The sequence below is a fragment of the Neodiprion pinetum genome, chromosome 1 (assembly GCF_021155775.2).
Source record: "Neodiprion pinetum isolate iyNeoPine1 chromosome 1, iyNeoPine1.2, whole genome shotgun sequence".
Taxonomy (NCBI): Eukaryota; Metazoa; Arthropoda; class Insecta; order Hymenoptera; family Diprionidae; genus Neodiprion; species Neodiprion pinetum.
In genome coordinates, this window is record NC_060232.1 from 53,995 (window position 1) to 80,124 (window position 26,130).

Genomic DNA, 26,130 nt, shown 5'->3' on the forward strand with positions numbered 1-26,130 from the left:
TACTCACAGCATGTACTTCGTAGGCTGCGAACACCGCGTTTTGATAGTATATTCGAAAGATAATTGATCTCTGTTTGTTCAGCTTAATTCACAGATTGTGGTGTGAAAAAAATATTATGTACCCGAATTACTGTGATCGCACCACGGTTAAATGACAAAGGTTAGAGGGATAGACGGCGAAATGGAAAAATCTTTCGACTCATTCTCAGATGTTGGTTACAGAATTGAAAAGTTTAAAAAACATGGTATAATTTTAATAAACCGTCAAGAATATATTACAAGTTGAAAAACGTGTGGATACGATTTTAATACAAACATGAAAATGCAACCGAAGATGTACATTATACGATCATAATTGCTAGATTTATACGTACGAGTACGTACGCAATCCTTATACTGATTACAGCTCATACATGCACAATACATATATTTATGTATATATAATATAACACGTACGTACATATATATATATATATATATATATATATATATATATATATATACACATAGATACATACATACATACATATATGTATAGGGGAGACCGAAGTACGACGGACCCGCGAAGCCGCTAGTTATTTTTTTTGGCTTTTGAGCAGAGGGTACAAGTTATTTTGGTCTGTCTTGAGCAGTTTCATCATTGTTTTACCATAATTGCAACAAAAAAAAAAATTTACGGGACATGATGCATTTTTACTTACTTACTTTTTACTTTTTTTTTGTTTTACATGATTTATTTTCATATAATTCTGCATCCTTTAATTTCACCTCTATTGATTAAATCATTGATTTTATCTAGCAATATGTATGATAAAAAAATGTATACTCCGGAGCAAACGGCCTTCGTGTAAAATATCATTTAGGAAAAAAATTTTCCAACATGTTTTTGTCCTAAAAGAATATTGCATTCTTTTATTCAACACATATTAAACAAACCTTTAATAATATCTCAGTATTGATAATAAAAAATTTCTTTTTTTTTTTGCTTGTCTAAATTTTTTGAGGGGTCCATCAAATCCTGGTTTACCCTATATATGTACGTATATACATATATCACGTCAAATAAATACGCATGAGTGATGATAAAGAAATTGGAATTATAGTAATAGTACAAAATATTCTAGCGCAATATCATAGATTGAATAGATGTGATATCAAAACACATAAGCAGACGTTTGTTAAAAAATAATATTCTGTTTTCCGACTCGCGCTCTCGTGCGAGTGTATGTGTGTGCGCGCGCGCGCGTGTGTGTGTGCGTGCGTGCGTGCGTGCAAGCGTGTGTGCGCGCGCGGGAATGCATATACCTGAGTTTATGTATGTTTACTTGAAAGTATGATAAAGGACACAAGCATAACTATGCATATATAAATTATCTTTGACGTTTATTGTTTGACCATATATGCTGGGTGAACTGAAAGCAAAAACGATCAAATATAGAGATTTTCATGTCTGCTTGTAAAATATGATCTCTGCTCAACTCTTCGCTTATTGTTAGTTTGCATGGCAACGATGAATCCTGAGCAATACGTTTTCATTTAGTCCGTTACCTGAAAGGAAAGTATTTGTAAAGCTTCTTGATGATAATTAGATCATAAAAATATCGCAACATAGGTATAATACATACATATTACGTACAATGTGTCCTCAATTTTTGTACACGCGAGTGTTGTGATTTAAGTATGCGTTGAAAAATTCCTCAATATGTGTCTACATATATAATTACACATACTATACAGTACAATTTTTGCGATATTATTCAGTCATTTAAAATGACAAAATACCGTTTCCCAAATTCTTGGACTATTGCTGTGATTTGCACATCTTGGTTTATAATTTCGGAAACAGTCAATACTAATTTGCATACATCTTCTAATGACAGCTGGTGACATTTCCAAGATTCATTCTTCTACCTGGTTTGATGAGAAAAAGAATGGTCCGAACCAAACGAATAAATTTATTTGTGGATGGTGGAAAAACTTTTTTGCAGTTTTAATCGAATTTCACTAGCGGTCGCTACGTCTTTTGTTGGTTTAAAAAAAAACTTATGCTCTGCATTTTATCCCATCAGATCCTTCTTCGCTTCGACGAGAAACTATTCACAGTAACAAAATATGTTTTTTCCATCCACAAAGATAATCTTTCGTGGAACCAAGAATTTTTTTTTTTTCTCACAAGAAAAGTATGTGAGGTTTATCACGCCGATTCCCTTCCATTTGTGATACGTTGCAGTAAATCAGAAACGTTGGATACTTTTTTCACGTACTAATTTGGCTGTTCAAGTGGTAAAAATCTTTCCTAAAGTGGACTCAAGAAAAAATAAGCGGTACACCTACTGAGGATAAAAATTCTACGTATATTTTCGTCTTTTAATAGTAAATAATGTCTACTCGATTTTATCTAAAACTTTTACCTCATTACCGATGAATCCTAAGATACTGATTTTTGAGAGCTCAACCTCAGGCATGATTTATACCCTAAACGGCCGAATTAGCATGTAAAACATTACATCTCTACATGCCTAATGATGCACTACAACAAGTCACAGAATGACGAAATTCTCTGAGGTAAATATCGGGTATGTTCACGGTCACTGGTCAGTGTACCTCAAAAGGTTGAAGAATAAAGCTGTAACGATACTGCATTTTGACAAAACTTTATCAGCCTTTCTTAAGCTGCATCATAGACAAGAAAAATCACATGAAATAGGCGCCTCCAGGCAATATGATATTTTTCTTTGTACTATTTCCTTCGTGAATACAGACTGATCATTGGATAGAAATTCAGGACTTGTATCTTCCAATTGTTTTCTACAGACGAAAATGAAATTATAATAATCCATCGTATCTTGTCATACCTACACATCTGCAACTTCGGAAACTTTTTTTATGAGTCGACGTGAGTGGCTTGTTTTAATAGTACTTTTCATAGCAAGGGCGTTAATCCAACGCCCAAGTTGCAAACATTAGTTTTTGATACAGTGGGTGAAAAATGCCTCACGAAATTGCATGGATTTTAATTTTTTAAATACTAAATACAATTTCATAAAACCAAGTAACGCAGAAATCATACTGACGGAAGGAATTGGGCAGGAGCGGGGTTCAGGGGCACGAGGGTGGAGATGCAGGAGGGCGCGACCGCTACGGTGTTTTTTCGATGATGTTAGGAGCAGCGCTCACTCGCGCGTTGATAATCCATTTGGACTGAGGGTCTTAATTCGCCAAGGCCGGCCGGCAAACACGAGAAACACACAATTTTAATCTTTCGCTTACGCGAAAGTGACATGATACACTGTACGAAGCGTAGTTTTGCATAGTATTACTCCAAAACTGCGTGTTTCAGTTAGAAATGATGATTTTCGAAAACTTTTATTTTATGCCCCCGAAGGCATGAAACTGGCATTTTATGTCCACAAATGGCGGTGTGATAATAGGCATTTTCGCCGACTGCATCAGAAAAGATGTTCTCTATACTGATTGGGAGTACTCGCGATACACGGGTATACACTCTGGGAAGATTATTTAACGAATGGGTCACCCACAAGCAAAGCACACTGAAAACGTTAGTGCAGATATTTGCTTGTCAACCGGATTTATTACTTTGATTAGCGAAAGTTTTAACCGAGTCGTTGAAACACTGAATGTGAAAATAGTATTCTTATATTATATAACGGTGCACACCGATAAGCTGCCGTCGATAATTTCACATATTAGGTATAATCGCGATCGCCGAGAGTCTCACGCAACCCCGAGCCGCACATCACCATCAATGCCAACACACGCCCAACTTTTACCATAGCCGAGCTTAGCGAGCAAATGCTGTGACGTCAACTTGTGCGAGTGTTACGGCGCTGGCGGTGACGCGGAGTTTGAAGTTTCCTCTTTCATGCGAGACTCTCGGTATAATAAACGTTACACATAGTTGTTGTAGGTGGTACCCATACGTGAAGATCCTGCTGAAAATAATTACTCCACGGTGAAAAATCATATACATCATCAGGTTTTCAGACGACGTTCCTACACGTGAAATCATACCTAATGTAGGTCTGATTGAGTATGAACTTTCTATAATATGAAATTACGATATGTGGGTATGTACCTAAACCTACAGGTAGAGTTGCCTTGTGTGTCGAGAATGGGAGAAGCGTACCTGACGCGAAATCGATCGCAAAGTCACGCATAGAATGAGACAATTCATAGCATTGTATACGTATTTACGGTTATACGATAATTGCGTCAGAATGGTATTTGTTTGGAAGGATTCCATAACTTCGTTGATTGGCTGAAGGGGCGAAGTTCGCCTTAGATAATCTCTTTCCATTCCTGACATACAGGACAACTTACCTTGTACACCATTTTGTATAACTTGAAGGCATGCACAGAAAACTATTCAGAAAGGAAAAAATCACTCTCAGTATGCATGCTGGTAGTTTCCATTTGTAATTACAATTTATCAAGATTGTTTTCATACCGGACCTTTCGATTCCAGGATTTTTATTACTCGATGAGTGCATGGGGAACAAGGGACGTTGAGAAGCTACAAATTTTATCTCTTACTACGCTTTGTCAACTTCATTTGTGACCGTTATGGTTAAGCAAAATTTAAATCAGCTTACGTACCTATCAATATTTATACAGCCGACATCATATTTTATGTCCCGTTGTTGGGCAGATTACATTTCAAGCTCGTATTCGCTAGGCTTCCCGCTTCGGCCGATGAAACGCGCCTGACAGACGAATTGTCAGTATCACTTCTTACAGAATAATTTCGGTTACCGCAGCTTGCTTCGCGACTCTTATCCTGCACAATATTATCCTCCTGATGTTCCGAGGAAGGTATTTCCAATGAGTCGGAGGAAATTCGCCTGCAGGAATTATCAAATTGATCAAAGGTGCAGCCCGGCGGCAGTTCTCGCGGGTCACGGGTGTTGTTGAGGGAATCCGAGCTCAGGGACGGTAAGTCCAAGTTCGTTTTCATTTCCAACGAATCCGAGCTCCTGCAAAGGGGGTCGCGTCTCTTGTCAACAGCGTGATCATCAAATTCCAACGAGTCCGTACTAGTTTCCATAATGTCCTGATCTTTCAATTGTACCTGCACCACACGGGACTGGCCTTCATGTAGCACTATCGCACAACAATTGGCGGCTACTTCGATTGCCTTGCTTTGCCCTGGGCCTAAGTTACCACCGGGGCCCCTAGAGTCTGTCTCGGTGATATCAATCTGTGAAATATCTTCTGCCGTGTCATCTTGACGATCAAATTTCTCCACGTTCGATTGAGCAATGCGAATAATCTCGTCGATCTCTCTGATACGCTTCTCGTAATCGTCGGAACCCGACGTGCTGGGATTAAAAGATGCCGGAGCACTCGATTCTGCCTTCGTTCTTGCTAGACTTTCTAGCTTGTATCGATTTTCGGGACTTTCATGGTCAAGAAGATCCTCTTCCTCCCTAGCTCGCAACTCAATCATGTGGGCCTCGCGGCAGGCTGTCTCCAACCCTTCAAAATCCTTCAACGAGGACAACGACACATCATCCCCGTGACCTGACCGACCTGTGAGATAACGCCTCGGTAGACTACCATTGTTTATTGAATCCTGCGAGCCACAATGCAATTTTTTCGAACTTTCCATCGCCACGGCATTCTCGAGGCTCTCAAATTCTTGCAAAGAGCTAAGTGATAAATTGTCATGCTCGGACGGCTTGGTAAAGTATTTTCTTCCCGCGAGTACATCATACTCAGGCGTGCTGCCCAGACTCCCACGTGCACTACCAATGCTTCCAACTGACTCCTTGTGACTTCCCAAGCTTCCGAAACGACTGCTGCTCGCCTCGAAGTCGGTTATCTCCTCCTCTTTTATGTCCTCCAGCGGGCCACGATCGTATTCGATCTCATAACCACGGGCATCTGTCTGGAACTGCATCTCGACCCATTTCTTGCCGCCTTCGTAATGCTCGTCATCCGAATACGACTGAGAATACAAATGTTCTTCGTTTGATACCTGAGGCGGGCTATCCTCTGATTCAAAGTCGAACAATTCGTTATTTCTAACCTGCAGCTGGCTCGTCGGCTGTGAGTGATCTTCGTGATTAGTGTTAGTAATCAAGTTCTCTACCTCCCTGTCGTAAGTTTTGACGTTTGCGCATACTATATTGATACTACTTATGTGGATGCTCTTTCCCTCAGAGTCGAATTCCTCCGCTTCCCGGCCCACTTCTTCTATAACGACAAAGTCATCGATAATGTCTGGCTTGTCGACTAACTCGAACGAATCGCTGTCGGGGGAATGTCGCTCTTGTCTCTCTTTATCAAAACGGTCGATGACCGTTTCCAATGATATTGCGGATGCTGTGGATGTGGACACACTGGCCTGTTGTATCAATGACAAGTGCGGCCGCTGCTCGAATCCCGTGAATTTGATTTCGGCATCAGTTACCGTAGCTCCTTCCTCCTCTCTAACATCCATTGTCTTTGACTCTATGATACTACTAGAACTGCAGGCGTTCGTTCCCATCCAATTCTCGATGACAACAGACTCTGACTCACCCAATGGGCTGACCGTGTTATCGCTTAACACCCTCTTATCCTTGGAGGTAACCTGAGTACAGACGCTTTGGATGCCATCTTCATCTACGCGAGACGTCGTTATGTCGACAGATTGCATTTGACTATCTCCAACAAATTCATTCCCAATAATTAATGTCGTGGATGTGGCGTTGTCGATGGATTTGATTTGCAATGCATTTTCGCTATTGGAAGATTGACGTTCGCAAGTATCCATCTCGACTGAGCCGATGTTCTCGCAGGGCTCGTCATCGTGTTGAAATATCATTTCAGAGGATCTTTTCATACGGGAGGTTGCCACAGAGGACACGTTCGCCTCAACGATATTGCAGGCAACCTCACTCGACGCTAGTAATACATAATCATTGTTAGGTGAGTGAGAAGCCTTCAACGTGATTGGTGCATCAACGCAAACTAAATCGTCCTCAAGAACATGATCAACACTTTCGTCGAAATCGTCTCGGTCCATATCGCTTTCCGAAGGCACTAATGTTTCCGAAAGCTCGCTGGAACTTTCGACACTCGCCAAATGTCCGGAACTCTCCGAATAAAGAGATTTTATGGATTCCCTCGAACTCAATGAGCTGATTGCGGTATGATAATCTTGTGAGGTGGGTTTTGACGTCGATGAAGTTTCAACCGACGTCAAAGCTGTCTCGTATTCAGATGCGGTTCCCGATGGTATTCCCAATTGCATTGCCTCAATGTCCGAGGAACTTGGCCTGCTGCCACTTCCTATTTCATAGTCACATGAATGATAGTTACTCTCGCCGGAACTGGAACCGATGTCGGTTTCACTATCTGATCTGATCTTTTTCAGGGCTCTCACCGGTTTATGTCTTCTCCTTGGTGCTGGCTGAGGGGGGCACATCAAGAAGCCATCATCTTTCGTCTCCACGTCGGAACTCGATCTGCTGGCAGGGACGGGAATTGTGACGGAGACGGGGAATGGAACGGGGATGGGGATGGGGCCGGGGTCTGCGGCGGTGACGGGTGCGGTTGTAGCGACGAGGGTCGGAACGCTGACAGTTGAGCAATTATCATTTCCACTTGAATCAGTAGTGGGTGGTTTCTCAACTTTTGCAATCACAACGGCCTCACGTTTCAGGACCTCCATCCGTTTCTTGGACTCTGATTCAAAATCACGCTCATCTATCTCCTTTGTGATTGCAGCATTGTCTTTTCGTAGCTCCCTGCTCACTAACTCGAGTTTCTTGCCAATCTCCACTTTCATATCAGCACCAGTACTTCGTGGCCTTGCAACTGGCGAAGCTGCCTCCGCGTCTTCTGTAACATCGTGTTTGTTTGGCTGATCGTTTACGGACGGGGCCCTGTACAGGAAATGTAATTCATTCGGTATCGATTCCGACTCAAGTTTGAACTGAAACTCCGAAGGCGAGTCTTTTATGTGAAAAACCATTTTGCTATTTTCGCTCAACTCCTCAATTAAATCCTGTTTCGCTGCTTCCAAGGATTCCTTCACTTCCGCAATTTCTTTTTTCACCACTTGATCTAACACGGTGATGGCATACCTTGAACTCAGATTAATATTCGTCACTTCTACGTCCTTTCTTGATTTTGTTATGGCACCGGTATCGTGATGAGCCGTTGTGCGGTGATCGGGCGTTGGTTGACTGTCGAATGTCCCGCCACCTACGGTGGTGAGGCTATCATCTTGAGGCATGGCCAGTGCTCGTTGAATTCTCTCATTGTCCGAGGACACAATACATTCAACTGATCCCATGCCTTTTTCGGTACTGCTCGAAGCATCCTCCGCTACAATTTTCTCTCCCCTGTTGTCGGTTCCAGACAGCTCTAAGGCAGTATCATATTCGACTCTACCTTCGATTTGTCCTTTCATCCTGACTGTTTCGTTCTTTCTTTCTTCGGCCAGTTGCATCGGTGATTGAAATTTCATCGTCTCAAAGTAATCTGTTTTATTCGCACCTGTGTCTGTCACTGGAATTGTTTGCTTGTCTGATTTTTCCGAGGTATGTTTTTGGGTAATGGAATCTTCATTCATCAGTTTCACCAAGTTATGTCCCACTTCTCTGCCAGTCGATGATTCGACTTTGAACGCTTCCACGGCTAAGTGTTCCGTGGGAGTCTTGGCGTCAAATTCTTTTTGCAAAGTATCCATCAGCTCTTGACAACTGATATCCAAATTATTTTCAACGAGTTCACTCTCCAATTGTTTGTCGCTTACTGGAATAACCCTGAACTTGGTCTTTGGAGTTTCCTTTTGAATTATCCTCACTACGGTTCCATCATTCACGTTTACATCCTCGCACGCAAAGGAGTGTTCTTTATTCTGACTAATTGGTAGTATCGCATCTTCGTTATTCGCCCCCTCGAGACTGAATTGTTTTACTACTGACTCGTACTCTTCCAGCTCCCGGTTGAATACTTCAGAAGGCTGTAGTGACTCTGATATTTCAATTTTTTCATCTCCGATCATCCAATTTACAGGTTTTATATCTAGATTTTGTATCCGCATTTTTGGCAATACCGAGGTCGGACTACCAGCTTCAGCGTCATTGATCTTCGCATCAAACGCCATGTCGTAATTGTTCCTCACATGGTCGTCAACGATCGGATCATCAGCCGAGTTTGACTGCTTGAAAAGTGTAACTGAACCAATAGCTTCAGCTCTTTCGCTGCAAAGCATGACACGCAAAGTACTTGCCCCTGAATGATCCTTCACTGTTGTGTAACTCTGGCTAACCACGCAACGCTCACGGGCGTCTTCGTTCGTATTCCACAAAATCGATTCTTCCGTAACGTTTACATCTCTAGGTTCGATTATTTCCAATACCCGAGCGCCAGACTTCCTCAAAGTTGTCGCGTCCCACGCGGCCAGCTCGTCGAACGATTCTTTCCGCGAAAAGGCTATGGCTCGACCATCCTGATCGAAAATATTTGTAGTTGCTTGCTGCTGCATTTCTTCTAAAGGATATGCAGGTGAACCTAGTTTCCGTCTATTTCCCATCTCATTCGAATCGATCTCTATAGAGTCTTCCGCCTCGGTGTGATCTGACGTGGTGCTAGGACTTATCGTCATGTCTTGATCATGAAACAACCTCCTGCCGGAGGTTTCAGAGGGAAAGCTTCCTTCTCTGTTACGAGATCCCGGCGAAGACTCCTCGTCTCTCGTCAGGTCCTCGGTTGTACTAATGCTTTCCTGTTTCGATTCTCGGCCAAGCTTGTAATGATGTAATTTAGCGTTGGTCATTCGCTCTTGAGATGAATAATCCTCCACTTTTTCAACGCTTTGATTCGCTAGATTCACTGCAAGAATTGATGTATTTTCTATTTCTGTTTCTATAGACTGAATTATCGTTTCGGCGATCCTTCGAACTTCAGACTGCTTCGTTAAGATACCGTCATCGTTCGGGAAGATTTTCACCTCCGCTATCGGTTCGTCGATTATTGCGCGATCACGAGATTTGGCTCGTACTATTTCTTCATCATCAACATGGTATCTAATATTTTCTGATTCCCTGCTGGTTACGCTACCGGTTACTGCAGTACGACTTGACACCGCTGCTCCTTTCGCGGACGAATTGTCTGCATCGAAAGATGTGGCAGTACGTTCAGACAAACACCCCCCCTTCGCTGTCACAAAGTCTGTGCATATTCCAACACTCGCGTAAGCTGCAGTTTCCCCGAAACTACAGACGTTTGTTTCGTCTGTGAGAAAACCATGTTCATCCTCGAGTAATTTGACTGCCTCTTGTTGGACACTGTCAAAGATTTTCGTGTCGGCCGACCCTTCAGCTATAAAAGACTTACCATCGTCGAGCAGTTTCACAGTCGTATCCCGATTCAATGTCACCTCCAATTCTTTCTTATTGTGATCGATTTCTGCCACCCTTTTCGTCAGGGTCTCTTTTGCCAATGTTGAATCCATTCTTTCGGTTGCCTTTTCTTGTAATAATTCTTTCTGTGTGACAGTTATAAGTGCTTCTGCCGTGATGGCATACATTTCCGAAGAGATGGTTTCTTTCTCTTCCGATTTCGCTGACATCCTATAATCGGCCGTTGACGTCATCGACGCAAATTCTCCCTCGGCACTACCAGATGTCTTTTCAGTTAAGTGAGACGCGTTCATCGGATCGGCTGCGAAAGTTTCATCCTTAGAGTTCACCGACTCAATCGTAACGTCTGACAGGGAAATTTCGTCTGTAGACTCGTAGACAGAGAGACGCATCGTTTTCTCGGTCCTGAGCGAGTCGCGGACTCTGTGAGACACCTGGCTCGCCTGAGTATCATTCGTCATTTCTATCTTGGATGAATCGGTCACATTCAGGTACAGCGTAGCTGCTGGGAAACTTTCCTTAGGAGTTTCTGTGGCCTCGGCGTGAGGTTGAACCTCGCTCTTGTATCGATGTACAAATCTTTCATCTGTTTCTGCCTTGGATCCTTCAGCGGTGCGTCTTGGTATACGCGATTCCGATTCTTTTCCATCGGAGTTACCCGCGATAATTTTCCGGTGAGAAGTCCTCGGCCGTGCCTTAAGCTCCGATTGTAGCACTAATGAGATATGTTGATCGCTGGCAACGGGAATTCTGCTTCCCGCAGTGTCTTTGCGTTTCACCGGTTGTGTCTCGTCTTCCATCTTCGTCAAACCAACGTGTTTAGGGATTCGTGAATCATATTCTCTCTTCGTCATGTCAATTTTAAAGGAATTCGTTTGATCCGCGGACATCGCTGGCACATCCTCACTCGTGATTTCACTATCTGAAAATTCGTAACAAGCCTTCATTTCACATTGCCGTGCCAGACCTTCGGACTGTCTCGTCGTTTCTGTCAGTACCAATCTATTAGCTTCTTCCGATTGAGAATCGTCACTCAGCTTGTTCGATGGATTGCTGGCAATGATGTCCCGAATAGATACAGAAATTCCCTCACTCAATGCAATGTTTTCCGGTAAGGCAGGCAGGCATTCATCCTTGATTCGAATAGATTTCGTGTCATTCTCCTCCGATGGTTGCGTACTTACGTCTGAATCAGTTTCTAATGGAAACTCTGCCGTTCCATGGTCAACATTTTCAATCTCTGGGCAAGATCCTTCTCTGTTGTCGTGCTGCTTTGAAACGGTTTCATAACCCAGTGATCTGTCATCGACATAGCGGCTCCCCAGATTCAAATAATTTGCATCCGCCTCACTGCGTTCTACCAATTTCAACTGTATGTGGTCCGCGACTGAATCAGCATTGCCGACAGCTTCACCGATGTCTTTCCACGTTTGACGTGATGCGTGTTGTCTTTCGCCTACGAGAAAATCGTGACAGGTCCTAATCACCGAGATTGGCGATGCATTGGCTATACATGGTGATATGTTTAATATGTCATCGAATGTTACTAAGTTGTTACTTCTCCTATTGAACAATAATTTTTTCACAACATCATCATTTGCAAGAACTTGTTCTACTCGTTCGTCATCAGCTCCGTAATCTAATTCTGAGTTGACGCTTTCACCCAACGTTTTCATTGGCTCTCCGAGCTGCATCTGTTCATCGTTCGATGGGGTGAATGGTATTTTTGACTTCACGGGTTTCACGCTTGGAATGTCATGCAGATTCTCCGCCGCTGATTCGCTACATTCCTCTGTCACGTTACACATGTTATCGGTAACGTTTATTATAACGTTATCAGTTTTACTTGGCACTACGCTGGCATATTCCTCGTCTCCCTGACGTACACTGATGACCCCTTTGTGAGGAATCGTGACGTCTAACTGTTGTTTCTCCCTTTTTGCCACCCTTACTTTTTTCATCAAGTCAAAATCAACCGGTACCTTTGGACTCAGTGTAGTCTTTGCGGGTGCCATTAATTCCCTCTGAATCTGTTCTTCGAAGTAATGAGCCTTTTCAGCTACGGAACACTCGGAAATATCGGGTATATCAATGCAATTCTTCCGTTCTTCGTCCACTGTCCCATCACCCTCCGCCATCACCTCAATCAATTCTTCCCTCCCGCGTATCATCAAAGAGCTACTCTTAGTAAGCTGACTACAAATGTCTTCTGTTGCTAATTCCACGTTATTTTGTGGAACTTCCATTTCGGATTGGTCAATGCTGCTGATGCTTCTCTGTTTGCCAATCTCCTCCCAGAATTTCAGCTTCTCGGAGTACGTTTGTTTCTCAACATCAGGCGGGCCATCATCGCTTCGTTTACCGGCGTCTACTTTATCAAGATAACTAGCATCTACGATTTCTAGGGGGCAAGCCGCACTTTGAGCAAAGGATTCTCTGATAAAGACGGCATCTAGAACAACCAAGAAATTTCCTCGTATTATTTTTTTTATTTTTTTTATTACCAACCCATACAGGGGTATACAACATGTATTATATGTATATGTATATGACCATATATCGAACTGTAACATCAATCAGTAAAATGATGTTGGTGACCAAACATATGATAATGGGACTTGGCAGATATAATGACAAACCTTTCAAGATTGGATTATACAAGTACAGGTTAAAGATACACCTTTCCAACGTATGTCGACCGTCTATAATAATCATGTAATTTTATATTATACATTGCAAGTCTGCAACTACCTTACACCTGCATTCAATATACATGTTTCCTCACATGCACGTGCAGGTACAGTTTTACATGTGAACGGGATCAAAATATAGGAACGAGCCGGGAATTTACACACACAACGTAAAGATGTCATAAACATGCATAGTTGTTTCTGAACTGAAGATGACTTCGGCACCATATACCGCACCTAATTTTCGTCCATGTAGTTGTCATCCTTCGCCATTTTGCCATTTACGTTATGTTATATAATATACCCACATGTATGTACCAACAGTAGCGTTAAAAAGTATTTTGAGAATACGAAATTCGTTATTATTTTGATGCATAATTCTTATTTTTCATCACTGCAACTTTATTTTCTAGCGAACGAAAGTTAATTTTCTACAATAATGTAGAACATAGAATTTGTTTTAATAAAAAATATAATTGGTTTTCATATTTTATATTTGTGTATAACCAACCTAATTACTATCTTTGTCAAAATACTTTTGACTGCTACTGTATGTATGTATATATGTTAGATACACCTTTGTCCATTAGACCTCTCGTTGTCAGACGGATACTTTGCATATCATACCTTACAAGCTGCTAATGCATATACATATCCAGAGCTTTTTCTTGGAAGGGCCTGCTCGTAGCGCTCGCTATCAGCGTGCTTAATTTTGATTGGCTGACATCCATGCTCACAGCCTGAAGCATAAAACCTTACTGACAACGGACAAGGACAAGTTCCCTAGAATGGACCGGTTGACAAGTGTTTACGACGAGATTTTACGAAATTGGCTACATTTATAAACTAGACGAGTGGCATTTATTGTCAGGCAAGTTCTTTCAAGAAAAACTCTCGGTATACCATAATGTATAAGTATACTACTCATTGGTATAATTTACGATTTCGTTTATCGCAATAATTATAATAGTCATCTCTCGAAATGAATATCATGTCCTGTGGCTGTACGCGTGCCATGGAGATACATCACTCAATATCCTCGACGTCGGTATGCCCGTCGGCGGTACCGTCGTAAATCACCGGCTTGTTGACGCCCAGACGATGATGAGCTTCGTCGATCATGTTCAAGTTCCTGACAACAATCTGCGACGTTGTCCCAATATCGAGATCTTGGAATATCTCGTCGAATGTCCGACGGGTACCGATCACCGCGTCCTCTTCATCGGATGCGTCCATGTCTTCGCTATCTGTACCCGTTGCCGTGATCACCGGCGGAGGTACAAAGTCATCTCCGTGATCTCGGTTACCTGTGTTGATAGGTACGGCGGCGCCTTCGTCAAAAGACAACTGGTTCCGGACTTCAATTGAAAATGGGCCGTCACCCTCCTTGGTCGTTATCCTCTCGCCGTTCAAGTCCGCGAGTATGTCGGTTCTAATCGGCACGTAAATCGGCCGTCCGGAGTAATCCTCATCGCAGTCATCACCATCGATTGATAAATCCTCGCAATCAGTTTCACGTAGTTGTCCAGAGCAATTAATTACCTTCAATAACTCGTTGGCGGCGACCGCGCTGTCTCTATCATTTTGCAACACCTCGGGTTCACTGCTGTATATGTCATCGCAGTCGGTTAAATTCTCAACGAAACTCTGCCTTCTGCTTTGGTTGGGGGTCGATAGTTTAAGTTCACGTAAATCGATGTCGTTTGCGTTTGTCCCGTGGCATTCGACTTCATCCGTCGTCACCGAAATCGTCGGATTTGGGATGTCGATGTGACCGCACATTTCATGCAGGTCTCTCGACGGTACGACGATAACGGAACGTGGATTCAGCAATACCAACTCACCTTCGGAGTCCGTGTCGGAGAAGTGCAGCGACGCATTGTTTGTCTGAGCGTTCAATCGCCTACGGGCTGTTCGTGATTTGCGTTTCGATTTTCCCGCCGAGCCGTTCACCGATTTCTTCAGCTTCGGCTTCGAAGGCAGAAGATACGACATGTCCCCGGTATTTTTCGCGTTGAATGAATCCACGGTCTCCATGGCACAATTATCGCTCTTTGTGTTCGTCGAATCCCATGCGGGACTTACCGTATTCCCGCAAATTTTCGATTCACACGCTTCAGCCTCTTGATGCGTCGAGAGTGCCTTCGTCACGCTATCCATTCTACCAGGGTGTCTACGTGTATGCACGTATCGTACAGCGTGTCCTCTGTTCCAAGACTTTTTTGTCAATATCCACAGTGCGGGCCGACCTTCTAAGTTACCCAAGTCCGATGATGCTGTCTATCGTATATTATGGCAGTGTTGTATGTATATTAAATTATAACGGTTGTTTATACAATGCCAAAAATTAACACTATATGTACATGCGTTCAACCATTTGGCGATAATACGTCAACACGTCGAGCTAGCTGTCGTACGGATGTACGTTCCTGGTGTTGAATAACAATTTTGCCTACCGTGGCACACGAGATGTCGCATTCAAATGGCGGCTTTTGCCACACTGGAGGTATTTGCATGATACTGCCATGATCTAGTCTCATTCTGTTAAGTTTTAATTAGATTATTGAAGCCATAGCTTATTCCGGGGCTGTAACTTAATTATCCCATTCACGGTCAAATAACGCAAATACGGATAACTTCATTAGTGCGGTCACAGAATGCGACATTCCTTATATTTTTCGTTGATCCAGTCTCTAAACGAAGGTACTAAACTTTCGGCCGTTGAATCAACCGGCGCACGATACTAAACCACGACTTTATTTATGAACATAAGTATGCGAACGTATAGGAAGAGTTTGAAATGATTGTTGTTATTTTTTAAAGATACTGTAAATTGACAATTGAATTTGTCACAAATTGTCGCCTGTAGAATACATAAATCGAATTATCGTAAAGCTAAACTTACAGCTGGGGCCTCCGGTTGAGCTAACGTCATTATACTGCATATAGGTATCTGCCAAGTAAGACATTCGTGTAGTATATGATATTCACGTTCTCAATCTTCCAGATTATTCGCGACGTCATGCCTACTTGCTTCGTTGTGGCTGTTTGTAAAGTCCGCCTTCGCAGTATGTTTCACGTAGATATTATCTTAATGTGCCTCACTGGCCACTACTGGTTTGTAGTATGACACCAACTTAAGTCAGTGCCCTAGACACTGCATCCGTTTCAGTATTCACCTCCGCAGGTGCACCTTTCCTATACACTTTCATGGCCGCGGGGTAACGGATTTTCTCTAAATCATGTTATATCTTCCCGGCGTACAACAGACAATTGGATGGACGTGGTGTGATCTTAGGTAGAAGATTCAAGGAATGCCAAAGTTACCTCACATGATTCACAGCCGGGTGTACAGCTGCACGCAGTACTGCAGTCAGTACAATTACGGTATCAGGCACCGTAAACGAACATCTACAACTACCTGTTAATCCTAACAGTGTTAGGATAACTTATACAATATATAGAGACAGAAGTATTAATAACCGATTATTTTACAGACATACCTCCTCGATCATTCTCATGATTTCTGCTGACCAGTTTCCCTTCGTACAGAGGCGATGCCACTACGGCTTTCGGATAGTCGGATTTTTCTTTGCTTTCTCCTTCGTATTCAGACGCGTAAGAGTCCATTCTATGGCTAATGATGTTTGAGTCCTCGATATCTACAACAATTTTTCATGACCTTCCATCCGGTATCAATACCATCATCTATTGTTTGTTATATGTCAATATTATATTTCATTGCTATTATACACGCATCGAGCAAGTATTACGAGGGGGGGGGCAAACCGATAAAAGTAGCTGTAACGAATTTCTGAGAAAATTGTCGATTTTTTTCTTTACGCTATTAGATGTTTCGAAAAACATAACGTGTGTGTTTTAGTGTATTTTACTCAATTTTCACTGAAAATTATTCAGCAAAATAGCATTTAGTGTACACTCTCAACCCTTCATTCCGAAAAATGTCTCGTTTTAGATCTGAGAGATCTCCTTTCGAGCTTTTTGGAGGGCGGGATTCAGCTATACGAAAGTTCTCCAAAACATAACATAGCATTCATTCTTACAGCTACATTTATCGGCGCTAGCCTCTGTACGCTCGCATTTCCGCTACCGCGGCATGTAGACTCCTATCCGCGATATAACCTACACCAATACTGGCAAGTAGTAGTAGAAGATTATGGCTAGGCTAAAAGAGTTCAACTCACCACTCTCCTTATCAAATCTCAGTTCAACCTTCTTCTTTCCAAGTAGTTCCGGTAGTACGATATTTAGTATACAAATAGGCTGCTGCGAGGGCTCGCCTTTGGCGACCTTTGGCTCACGCATGAACAACATTCTTGCAACCGGATCTAGCAACGGATCCTTGACCTTCGCGTGAAAGGATAGTCTGTTTTGACGGAATGCCCTGAACGTGAACCGTAGTTGCACGCCAGATTTTGTCACCGGTGTTAGGTTACCGCTGAACTCTATGTAAAAATCTTTACCGTCGAGCGCCTGGAACGTTAACGTCTTGTCATTATAATCTACTTCCATGCAGAATCAAAATAACTTAGCAAAGCTATTCGGGATTATACTGTGACAGCTTGATGTTAATGTGGAAACGGCAGGTGCTTTGCCTTGGTGAAACGGGCCACTGACAAGCGTGGCAGAGCCAAGCGACGCTTAGTTGACAAACCGATTAATTTTTTATTTGAAATTACTGATACTTGATTCTGATTGTTGATTATTATCAATCATAGTCTTATAGAGCCGATTCGGTCAACAAAGTCAAGATTTGACATTATTCAGTGTGAAAACAAGTAGCCCATTTATGCACCCCCTGAATTCCTCTGCAAGTGAACGAGGCGCGATAAATTCTGAGTTGCTCGGACCTTTTGCAAAATCTTTGTATTCAATTCTATTTTCTCATTCGCTTTGATTCAAGGTCAACTACGATCCTATTTTTCAACGTTTTTACGGTCCCGATCGGATCGAGAAAGAAGGTGATATATTCTATCTCAATTATTGAGCATGTTTCTAATGGGATTGACAGCGACAGCTATATATGCGTGTGTCTCCGCTCTTGAGTGCAAAACCCAATGCGATCCAGAACTCAAAAAATTGATTAAAGGAAAAACGTCGGCATGACCACACCATATTTATAAGCTCTGTGGTATTCACTGAGAAAGTTGTTGACAGTGTATCACGTCATAACCACCTCAAAATCCTAAGCTTTTCGTCTTAAACATTTTTCTATACAACTCATTTTTCCCGATTATAGGCTTGATTATTCACAACGGGGCACAGTGTATACCGAATTTGAAAAAAAACTTGTAACCAATCACCTCTACGTCTCGGCTTTTTACAATCTCAAGAAATTCCTCCTGCCTCTCCAAGGTATGCAATCCTTCCTTGCCATCGGTCATACACAATATTCTCAACGTAGCCTCAAGGAGATCCATTCGTTTCGAATAAATGACGAAGCTAGACATAAATAAATACGTCGTAATTAGTAAGTACCGGAAGTTGAATTACATGTGTTCATCGGTGCATACGATATAAATTGAAACCTCGCTGAGTGCCAGAGGACTGGCGCGATGGCGGCAAGATTTATACTTTGGATAAGGATGGCACTTAAGAAAAATGAAAATAAATAAGTCATAATGATCTGCAAGCTTGTATATGACATTGTTCGTATTCCGTTTTTATTGTTACGTGTGTTCTCATTGACTTCCGAATGAAGTATCTAAATTCATCTTCCGATGGGCGATAGGTGTCTAGGCAGGTATAATATGAGGTCTGTGCCCGTAGTATTTGATGAAGATAATCCCTAATCAGCAGGTCGGGCAGCCAACCTACAGCAGTTGGCGTGAGGTCCCAGCTAGCCCAGAGCGGCCTGCAGGCATTGTTTCACCAAATACTCACGGTGTATTTATTAAATGAAGTGTCCTTACAGATAACGGCTTTCCGTGAAAACTCGATGAGTGCTAATTGTAAACCCTACCGCCATCTCGGATCTGATCTGTAATCTGTTTTACTGTTGTCGGCCGAAATTGAACACAACCCAACTTGTATCATATGTTCCACTCAATCGTTATGATGCGTGAATTTTGTTGGTTAAAAAACTTTGGATATATTTTGATGTTTTTACGAAAAAAAAAAAACTATGAATGAATGAATGAATGAATGAACCACAACAACAACAAAAATATACCACGTTTAGCAACGATACATTAGAAGTATCGAGTTTTCGACGGTCGTTTAAAATGTCGAAAAAAATTTGTTTCATCCCTGACTATCTGATGACAATTACCACCGTCTCATTATACCTATAATACTCTTGAGAATTTTAAGTACGAACGAAAGGAAGCGCAAGTCTTCCAGCTGGATAATGAGCGAACGGTAATTGTAAGATTCTCTAAAAAAAAAAGTGAAGAAATGACGGTCAGGATTCAAAATTAGCCAACTCGGCTTGGGTGTACGTATATAATGACATCGGTTATTATGCCGATCCATGTGGTTTATTACTTCGTGACGAAGGGAACGAACAACGACTCTCTGTAGAGTTCTGTCGCCATTTTCGGCACCTCTCCGATGTTTCTGCAATCCATGAGCCAAAACCTCGCGGAGACCGTAGTTGTGAACGACACTCGATCATTCATGAAGGTCAACGGTGTCGATCCTGTCACATCCTCCCACTGAGCATCGCTAGTCCCACCTTAAAGTTATATTTATATGCAGTAAGCGTGTATTTTACCGTTATCTCTTTAATTATCAGCGTATTGTTAGTTGTTGTAGCAACTGGATTGCCAACGATTTCGGCTTGCGAAGTTCTTTGACTTTTCTAGGTTTTCCAAATCCAAAACTGTTATATTTCAGAGACCTTTTATACGAATAAAAATAAAAACGTTGAACCAAAGAGTTGTATCGTTTCTTTACAAAGTATACTCCATTTATTTCAGTCGCTTTATGTCCTTCACTCATATCTATGCTTTGAATTCGAATCTGAGACCCGCATAGGTAAGTTTTTTCTAGAACTGTGATATTTGGAAAGGTATAGAAATTTGAGTTTCCGTTATCAATTTGTTTGAGACATTCGACACCACAGCCCGACTTTTATATGAGCTCCAAGTATTCGGGTAGAGTGGCAACCCTGTGCAGTACCATGTACGTCTGCGTAAAAATCGCTCGATGACGTCAACACACGATACAAAATATTTCGGTACAAGCACAAATGCATTCTCCGTTGATTTATTCGACGATAATTACAATCAGACATGCACATTATACCTGCGATGCTGCAAAGCAGGCGCAATGTAGGGGTTCCTCCACCATATTGATTAATCATTCCCTTATTGGCTGCCTGAGGGGTGGGAATAGTGAGAGTTATCGGTTTGTGAAACTTTCGTCTTCTCGGCTCGATCGTTATTACGGGAGAAACCGCAACGCAGTTTCCCAAAAGTTTAGCGGTCAGCTCGTACGGTATAATGTGTGCCTGTAATAAATCAGAACGGGCATCAATTCTCTCCCACACTCAATCCACACACACCGTACACAAGTACAGTCATACCTATGTAATACCACATGTCCTACACGCAATAAATTGGTGCTACAACTGCTTGTCGAGCGGCATACGATATGTGATCAAGGCTTGCATTTATAAAATCATGCATGAGGAAATAAAACAGCGCGCACTACGCGAGAGGTGGCCCGTGATAGGCCTCGGACTGTTTCATTTCCATAAATACTCACGATAGGTATTGTGTACTTTGGAGCTATCATCCGCAAATTGAGTACATTGCACAAAATACATTCGGTATATAACATTGGATTCGAGCCGAGTTATGAAATGTAGCTATTTCAGAGATATTGACGTGGATAAAAGGTGTTATCGAGGGAGAAGAATATGGTGGCGAAAATTTAATTGAAATGTTCAATAGGTAAACTTTGACTCGCGCAGTGCTGTACATTACATAGACTGACCCCAGACATAGCACATAAATTTAAAGTTGCAATTATTGTTATAAACCGAAATCACTGTCCAACAGAAGAAACATAGCCAGTGACGTTTTCGCCCTGTATGCTACGTTTATATCGAATACAGACAAAGTATATACAGTTCGTCCTCGTTAAAGAAGCCCTTGACAATCGCGCAACTCGCGCCGAACCGAAACGTTAATGTATATCTGTACTGTCTTTGTCAGGGTTACGGAGATAATACCTACAATAGCCTGTATACTAGCAGTACTTCTTTACAAGGCTGAACGAATAGAAATATCGTTAGGTGCAGGTGCATAAGTCGGTGTAGCTCAAGCCTGCTCGCTGCAAGCGATGTTTACTGATACGGATGTGCTCCGCTTGTAAATCGAGATGCAGTTCAGGTCACCCTGATTTTCATCGAGGTCAAAAATGTATCAATGCCTAAATAACTTTATACTGCATAACTGGATCCTCACCTGCAAACCAACTTTGATTTTCTTTGTCAACGCACCAGGCGGGAAGACTGCTTGTACGTGGTTCACAACACTCGATATAAGTATTCCACCCTCAGAACCGATTCCATGTACTTCCTGCTTTATCCGTGTAATTATGGCAAAGTACTGCGGGAAGTCTGTTGTTAGAATACGAGTTATTCGTCCCGAATACGAACCGCTCATCTGGGAATCTAGGGTATACACGTATGTTATTGTTATTCCGAGCAGGATAGCAACTTTAGCGAATGTACAAAACTGCATGTCTGCTGTAGCGATAGATAATCGGCTTTATTCCATTGACAACTCAATCAACTCTACTCGGTATTTTAGCCCGAAGTGTGACGTCGCCTGCCAAGAAACTGTAATTATTTCGTTTTCTAACGCTGCAGTAGATGATTTTTACCTTACAGCGCAGTGGAGGATAAAAAGTTGCAGTTTTCCGATGTCAGACTCGAATGCATGCACTATGTGTTTCACGTCTCATACACATGTTTTTAATCCAAATTGTACTTGTGAGTATGCTCATTTTCATAATTTTGAGTCCTGCAGATGCGAGATCATACAGATATATTTCAATATACACAGTGTGCCAGAAAAACCGGGACCGGTTAGAAACGTGAATAAAGTCCGAATGCGTTGACCGATTTTCGGAAGCTTTATTTTGCTTGAAACGAGAAGTATGAGTCTTTCATGTCGCGTTTGAAAATCTGAAAAATCTTTATTCGATGCTGAGATACACGCTGTTGAAAATCGGATAGTGAAAAATTCGCTGGAAGATTGAAAAAATTAATATTAAAGAATGTCCGACTCGATTCTAATTTTGAATTATGATTCAAGGACTAATTTATTTTGGTTCAATTGACTACAAAGAAGAATTTACAACACTGCTTCTCATTTATGTCGTCGATTTTTACGATTTCATAATTTCTTAATAATCAATATGATCAATGCGAAAAAGCAAATGGGGAGCGGAATATTATACGGTTCAATGTATCCACCATTTACGGTTACTACCGCCAGAAGCGAGGTTGACGTTAGTAACGTTATCGTAACGAAGTATTGGAGAAAAGTTCGCTATTTTCTTGATTTTACAATCATTTTGAAGGAACTGAAATTTTGAAACATGAGCGCATTTTGTTTCATTACGGCTTACTGAATTTCAAAGAATTAAAAAATCGCGAGATAACGGTTTTTCCTCAGCATGAATCGTTATGATAACGTTACTCACTTCAGTACGAATGCCAGAACTCCCTTTGCCAGGATGCAATATCTCGTGCACTGAAGAGTAAAAGAACAGGTCGTGTGACTTCAACTTCCACGGATCAGCGAAAAATTCTCCCCCACGATCGAAAATGTGATGCTTTGTATAATTCGCCAATATCAAAAAATTCAGCCGTAAGGTCATCGCGAGAAATCTAAAATGTTCGTTATATCTGCCTGGTAGTTGGTCGTTGGTCGTTGGCTGAATCGATTTTGGTCAAGTTTGCGACATCATTTACAACCGACTTTTTTGATACTAAACTTTGTTGATGTCTGCCGAAAACAGAATATGAAACTTGAAGGGCAAGTTTTAATTGTAATTTCGCAAGAAGCGTTTCATTTCAAGTGAATAAGATTTTAGAGAGAATTTCTAAAATGCCAGGATCAATCTTCGAATCACAATTTTACAAAATAATCAATAGCAATTTTCCAACGTGGCACACCCTGAAAAATTTTTTTAGGTTGAAGAAAAGATTCTAGGAAAAGATTAGCGTTGTGACAATATTACTCACAATAACGTGTATTGCATGAGCCGGAGGCTTCGAATATCCGCAAACGTAAATTCAACTTTCTGCCTACTTTATTACACATTTTATGTAGCCCCAATCACACGATTCTGACATAATTGTCAAGTATTGCTCCCCGAATAGTTTGCTTTCCATATTCATTCGTCACTGTCTGCAATTACAATGCACCCAAAACAATCCTAACATAATTATAAATAAAAAAGTGTTCCAGACCGGTGGGTCACATGCCGAATATGCGAATAAGATAAATCCTCCGAAAGTACTGATTCCCGACTCGATCGCTAACCTCGTTGAGCGCCTAATTCTCTTGCCGAATGCACCTGATTGAATAAAGTCCCGCGCCAAGAGTAGATCCGTATAGGTATCATATGGATGTATGTACCTACAAGTATAGATTAATAGCTATATCGTTTAGGTGTAATATTACCGTGGGGTGTACCAGCTAGGGTGTCGTCGTTATCCAAAGCGTTTTCATGCTCCTTCCAAGTTTCTCCATTTTCGCTCCGTAGAATTATTATCTCTCGGTCGTTACCTCGAACTGACGCAAAATGGGGGACGTCGATCAATACAGGCCTGGAACGGACGATCACATTAATTTTTATTTATTTGCCCTCTTAATTTCAGCAAACCGTTTTCCAAATTAGGTATGCCAATTCTGATGTTGTAGTCGAATTGATGAAAAAATGTCATATATGCAAATTCTGACTCATGACTCATCGAATTAATCACAATATGTGGGTTGCAGCTTAAATGCAGCCAAATCGTCTCGATTAATTGTATTATATTAGGATAAGCTTCATCGCACGCAATTCTTCTGGTAATGTACAATTTGCTCTCAATTTCAAGAAGATCGTTAAATATTTCAATTACAAAAAAAAAATGGATTCGCTACAGTAGAAATTGCCACAGCTGTAGCACAATTAGTTTGTCTTGTTTTTCAGCAGGGATCGATACAATGCACACGCAGGGAACTCTTGTCTTGGTCTAACTTATAAATGAAGTCTCCTTCAAAAAAAATGGAAAAAAAAACAGACAAATAAAAACTGCAAAATACTCTTTCAACGCGAAGAAACAGCATCAATCCGAGGACGCTTGACACAGGTATACTCGGGCACAAACTGTATAAGAAGCCCACAAGCTGTACCAAAATGCCAACAATAGAATCTCCCAGGAAATGGGCAGCAGGTGTGAAAAAATTTCCATCTACTTTTTAACATAGGAAAATAAGTATAAATATTCCAGGTGTAAAAATAAACTTCTCGCCCGGATTTAAGTCCATTCAAACTGCCTGTCACGTATGGATTCTGTATGATAAAATACCTGCCGTAACCTACGTCAGCCGGAAATGTTTTGACTTGCGTGGCGGAGAATGGTGTTGCCATGGGAAGTTTTACAACGAGGTACCAATTTTGAGACGTTTCGGATTAATTATGGGGATACACGCGGTGATCATACAACGATCTAGCATCTATCTTCAGAACGAAATTTAGTGACTATAAGACGATTGCAGAGAAGCATGGAGATAGGATTGGCCAGTCATTCAAAAGGACCACCCCGAGAAATCACCAGTGTGTGTGCTTGAATGTTACTGGGTTCACGCGGCTCTAAAAGGAAAAAAGGATATGAAATTTCAGCGGCCATAATGGAAAAATTGCTGAAGTGACAATGCAGCAATCAAATATATGCTTCGCAGTACCGTTCGATATGTATAATAAACATAAATAATATCCGAGACGTTGATAGGGCAAGAACGCACGCACTATCGCTTCTGCTTTTCGCCAGTAAATGATGGCTTCTTGTGTTTTGCGTTTTTCTGCTATACTTCTTTCTTCATATGGCTATAAAAATGAGGGAAAGTGCCTAACGTTTTTTACGTCGTTTGGTTCCAGTGCTTACAACACGGAGTATTATAGCATAGGAGAGAAATGAAAATACGGTTTTCAACAAATCTAACGTTTGGCGGTGATGTTGTAGGAGAAGACCCTCCGGTTCTACTAATTTAATACGTTTACACAAAACTTATAGGTATGTGTTTAATGTTTATGCCTAGAAGCCGGAAGCTCAGTGTCTTCTGCAATTACAGCGGTTTCTATCGGCGAAAACAACTGGAAGAAAGTGAGAAACGAAAGACTTCTCTCTCCGGTAATACTCCGTGACTCATAGGTAGAACAAGTTTACATATCACATAATTCGTATCATGTACATTTACATACCCCAGAAATGTGGCGCCGACCGGTCCCATCTCAACAATGCGCGTAGCGAGCGCCTCGCCTTCCATAAGGGGTGGAGGGCTCGTTGTTTTGGTAGCTTTGACCAATCTGCACGTCACTCTTATGGGCATCGTTGCCCTCCTCGGCGGTACAACGATGCAAACACCGCTGTGCCTGCACCCTCTCATTGTCCCACCCCGAGCATCGACCAGGAAACTCACCAAGAATCTAGAATTATTGTTCACCGTTGCCTTCGCAGGTACGAGGGGCTATTCTTAGGGGATAGCTATAAGCTAACAATACCAAATTATTTCTTATTATACACATAGAAAATAAATAAGAAGGGAATAGCTATTCGTACGACGCGTAACTTATATACATATATACATATACGAGTATATATCTCTCTTTATTGTAAAGATATGTCGCCGCCACCGTGACAAGAATTCAGCCCTTCCTTACACCACCCGTCCTTCACTATCGCCACATTTATACCTATGCAGATTCAACCCTTTATTCTACGTTAATGCCCTTATGGCTATGACGATTTAACCCTTTACCCTACGTATATATCATTGTACATGTAAAGATTTAAACCCTTACCCTACATA

General features: G+C 41.7%; 2 protein-coding genes across 4 annotated transcripts in view; both read right to left on the reverse strand.

Annotated features, from left to right (window-relative positions):
* Nucleotides 1-232: 232 nt before the first annotated feature.
* The window catches only part of LOC124216522 (microtubule-associated protein futsch-like), a 30,708-nt gene continuing 4,810 nt past the window's right edge, over nt 233-26,130 (reverse strand). The window contains exons 8-16 of one of the 3 annotated variants that reach the window (XM_046621104.1): nt 25,523-25,747; nt 23,737-23,882; nt 21,505-21,713; nt 20,339-20,543; nt 19,577-19,766; nt 18,394-18,532; nt 17,275-17,563; nt 16,573-16,731; nt 233-12,831 (exon numbers count right to left, since the gene is read on the reverse strand). In XM_046621104.1, coding sequence (XP_046477060.1) covers nt 4,649-12,831; nt 16,573-16,731; nt 17,275-17,563; nt 18,394-18,532; nt 19,577-19,766; nt 20,339-20,543; nt 21,505-21,713; nt 23,737-23,882; nt 25,523-25,747 — 9,745 coding nt within the window. In that variant the 3' untranslated portion in view covers nt 233-4,648. The other 2 variants (XM_046621109.2, XM_046621116.2) reach the window with 2 other exon arrangements.
* LOC124216949 (uncharacterized) lies at nt 12,859-16,340 on the reverse strand. Its single transcript, XM_046622086.2, has one exon. It carries the CDS (start codon nt 15,227-15,229, stop codon nt 14,096-14,098), a length of 1,134 nt encoding a protein of 377 aa, XP_046478042.1. The 5' UTR covers nt 15,230-16,340; the 3' UTR covers nt 12,859-14,095.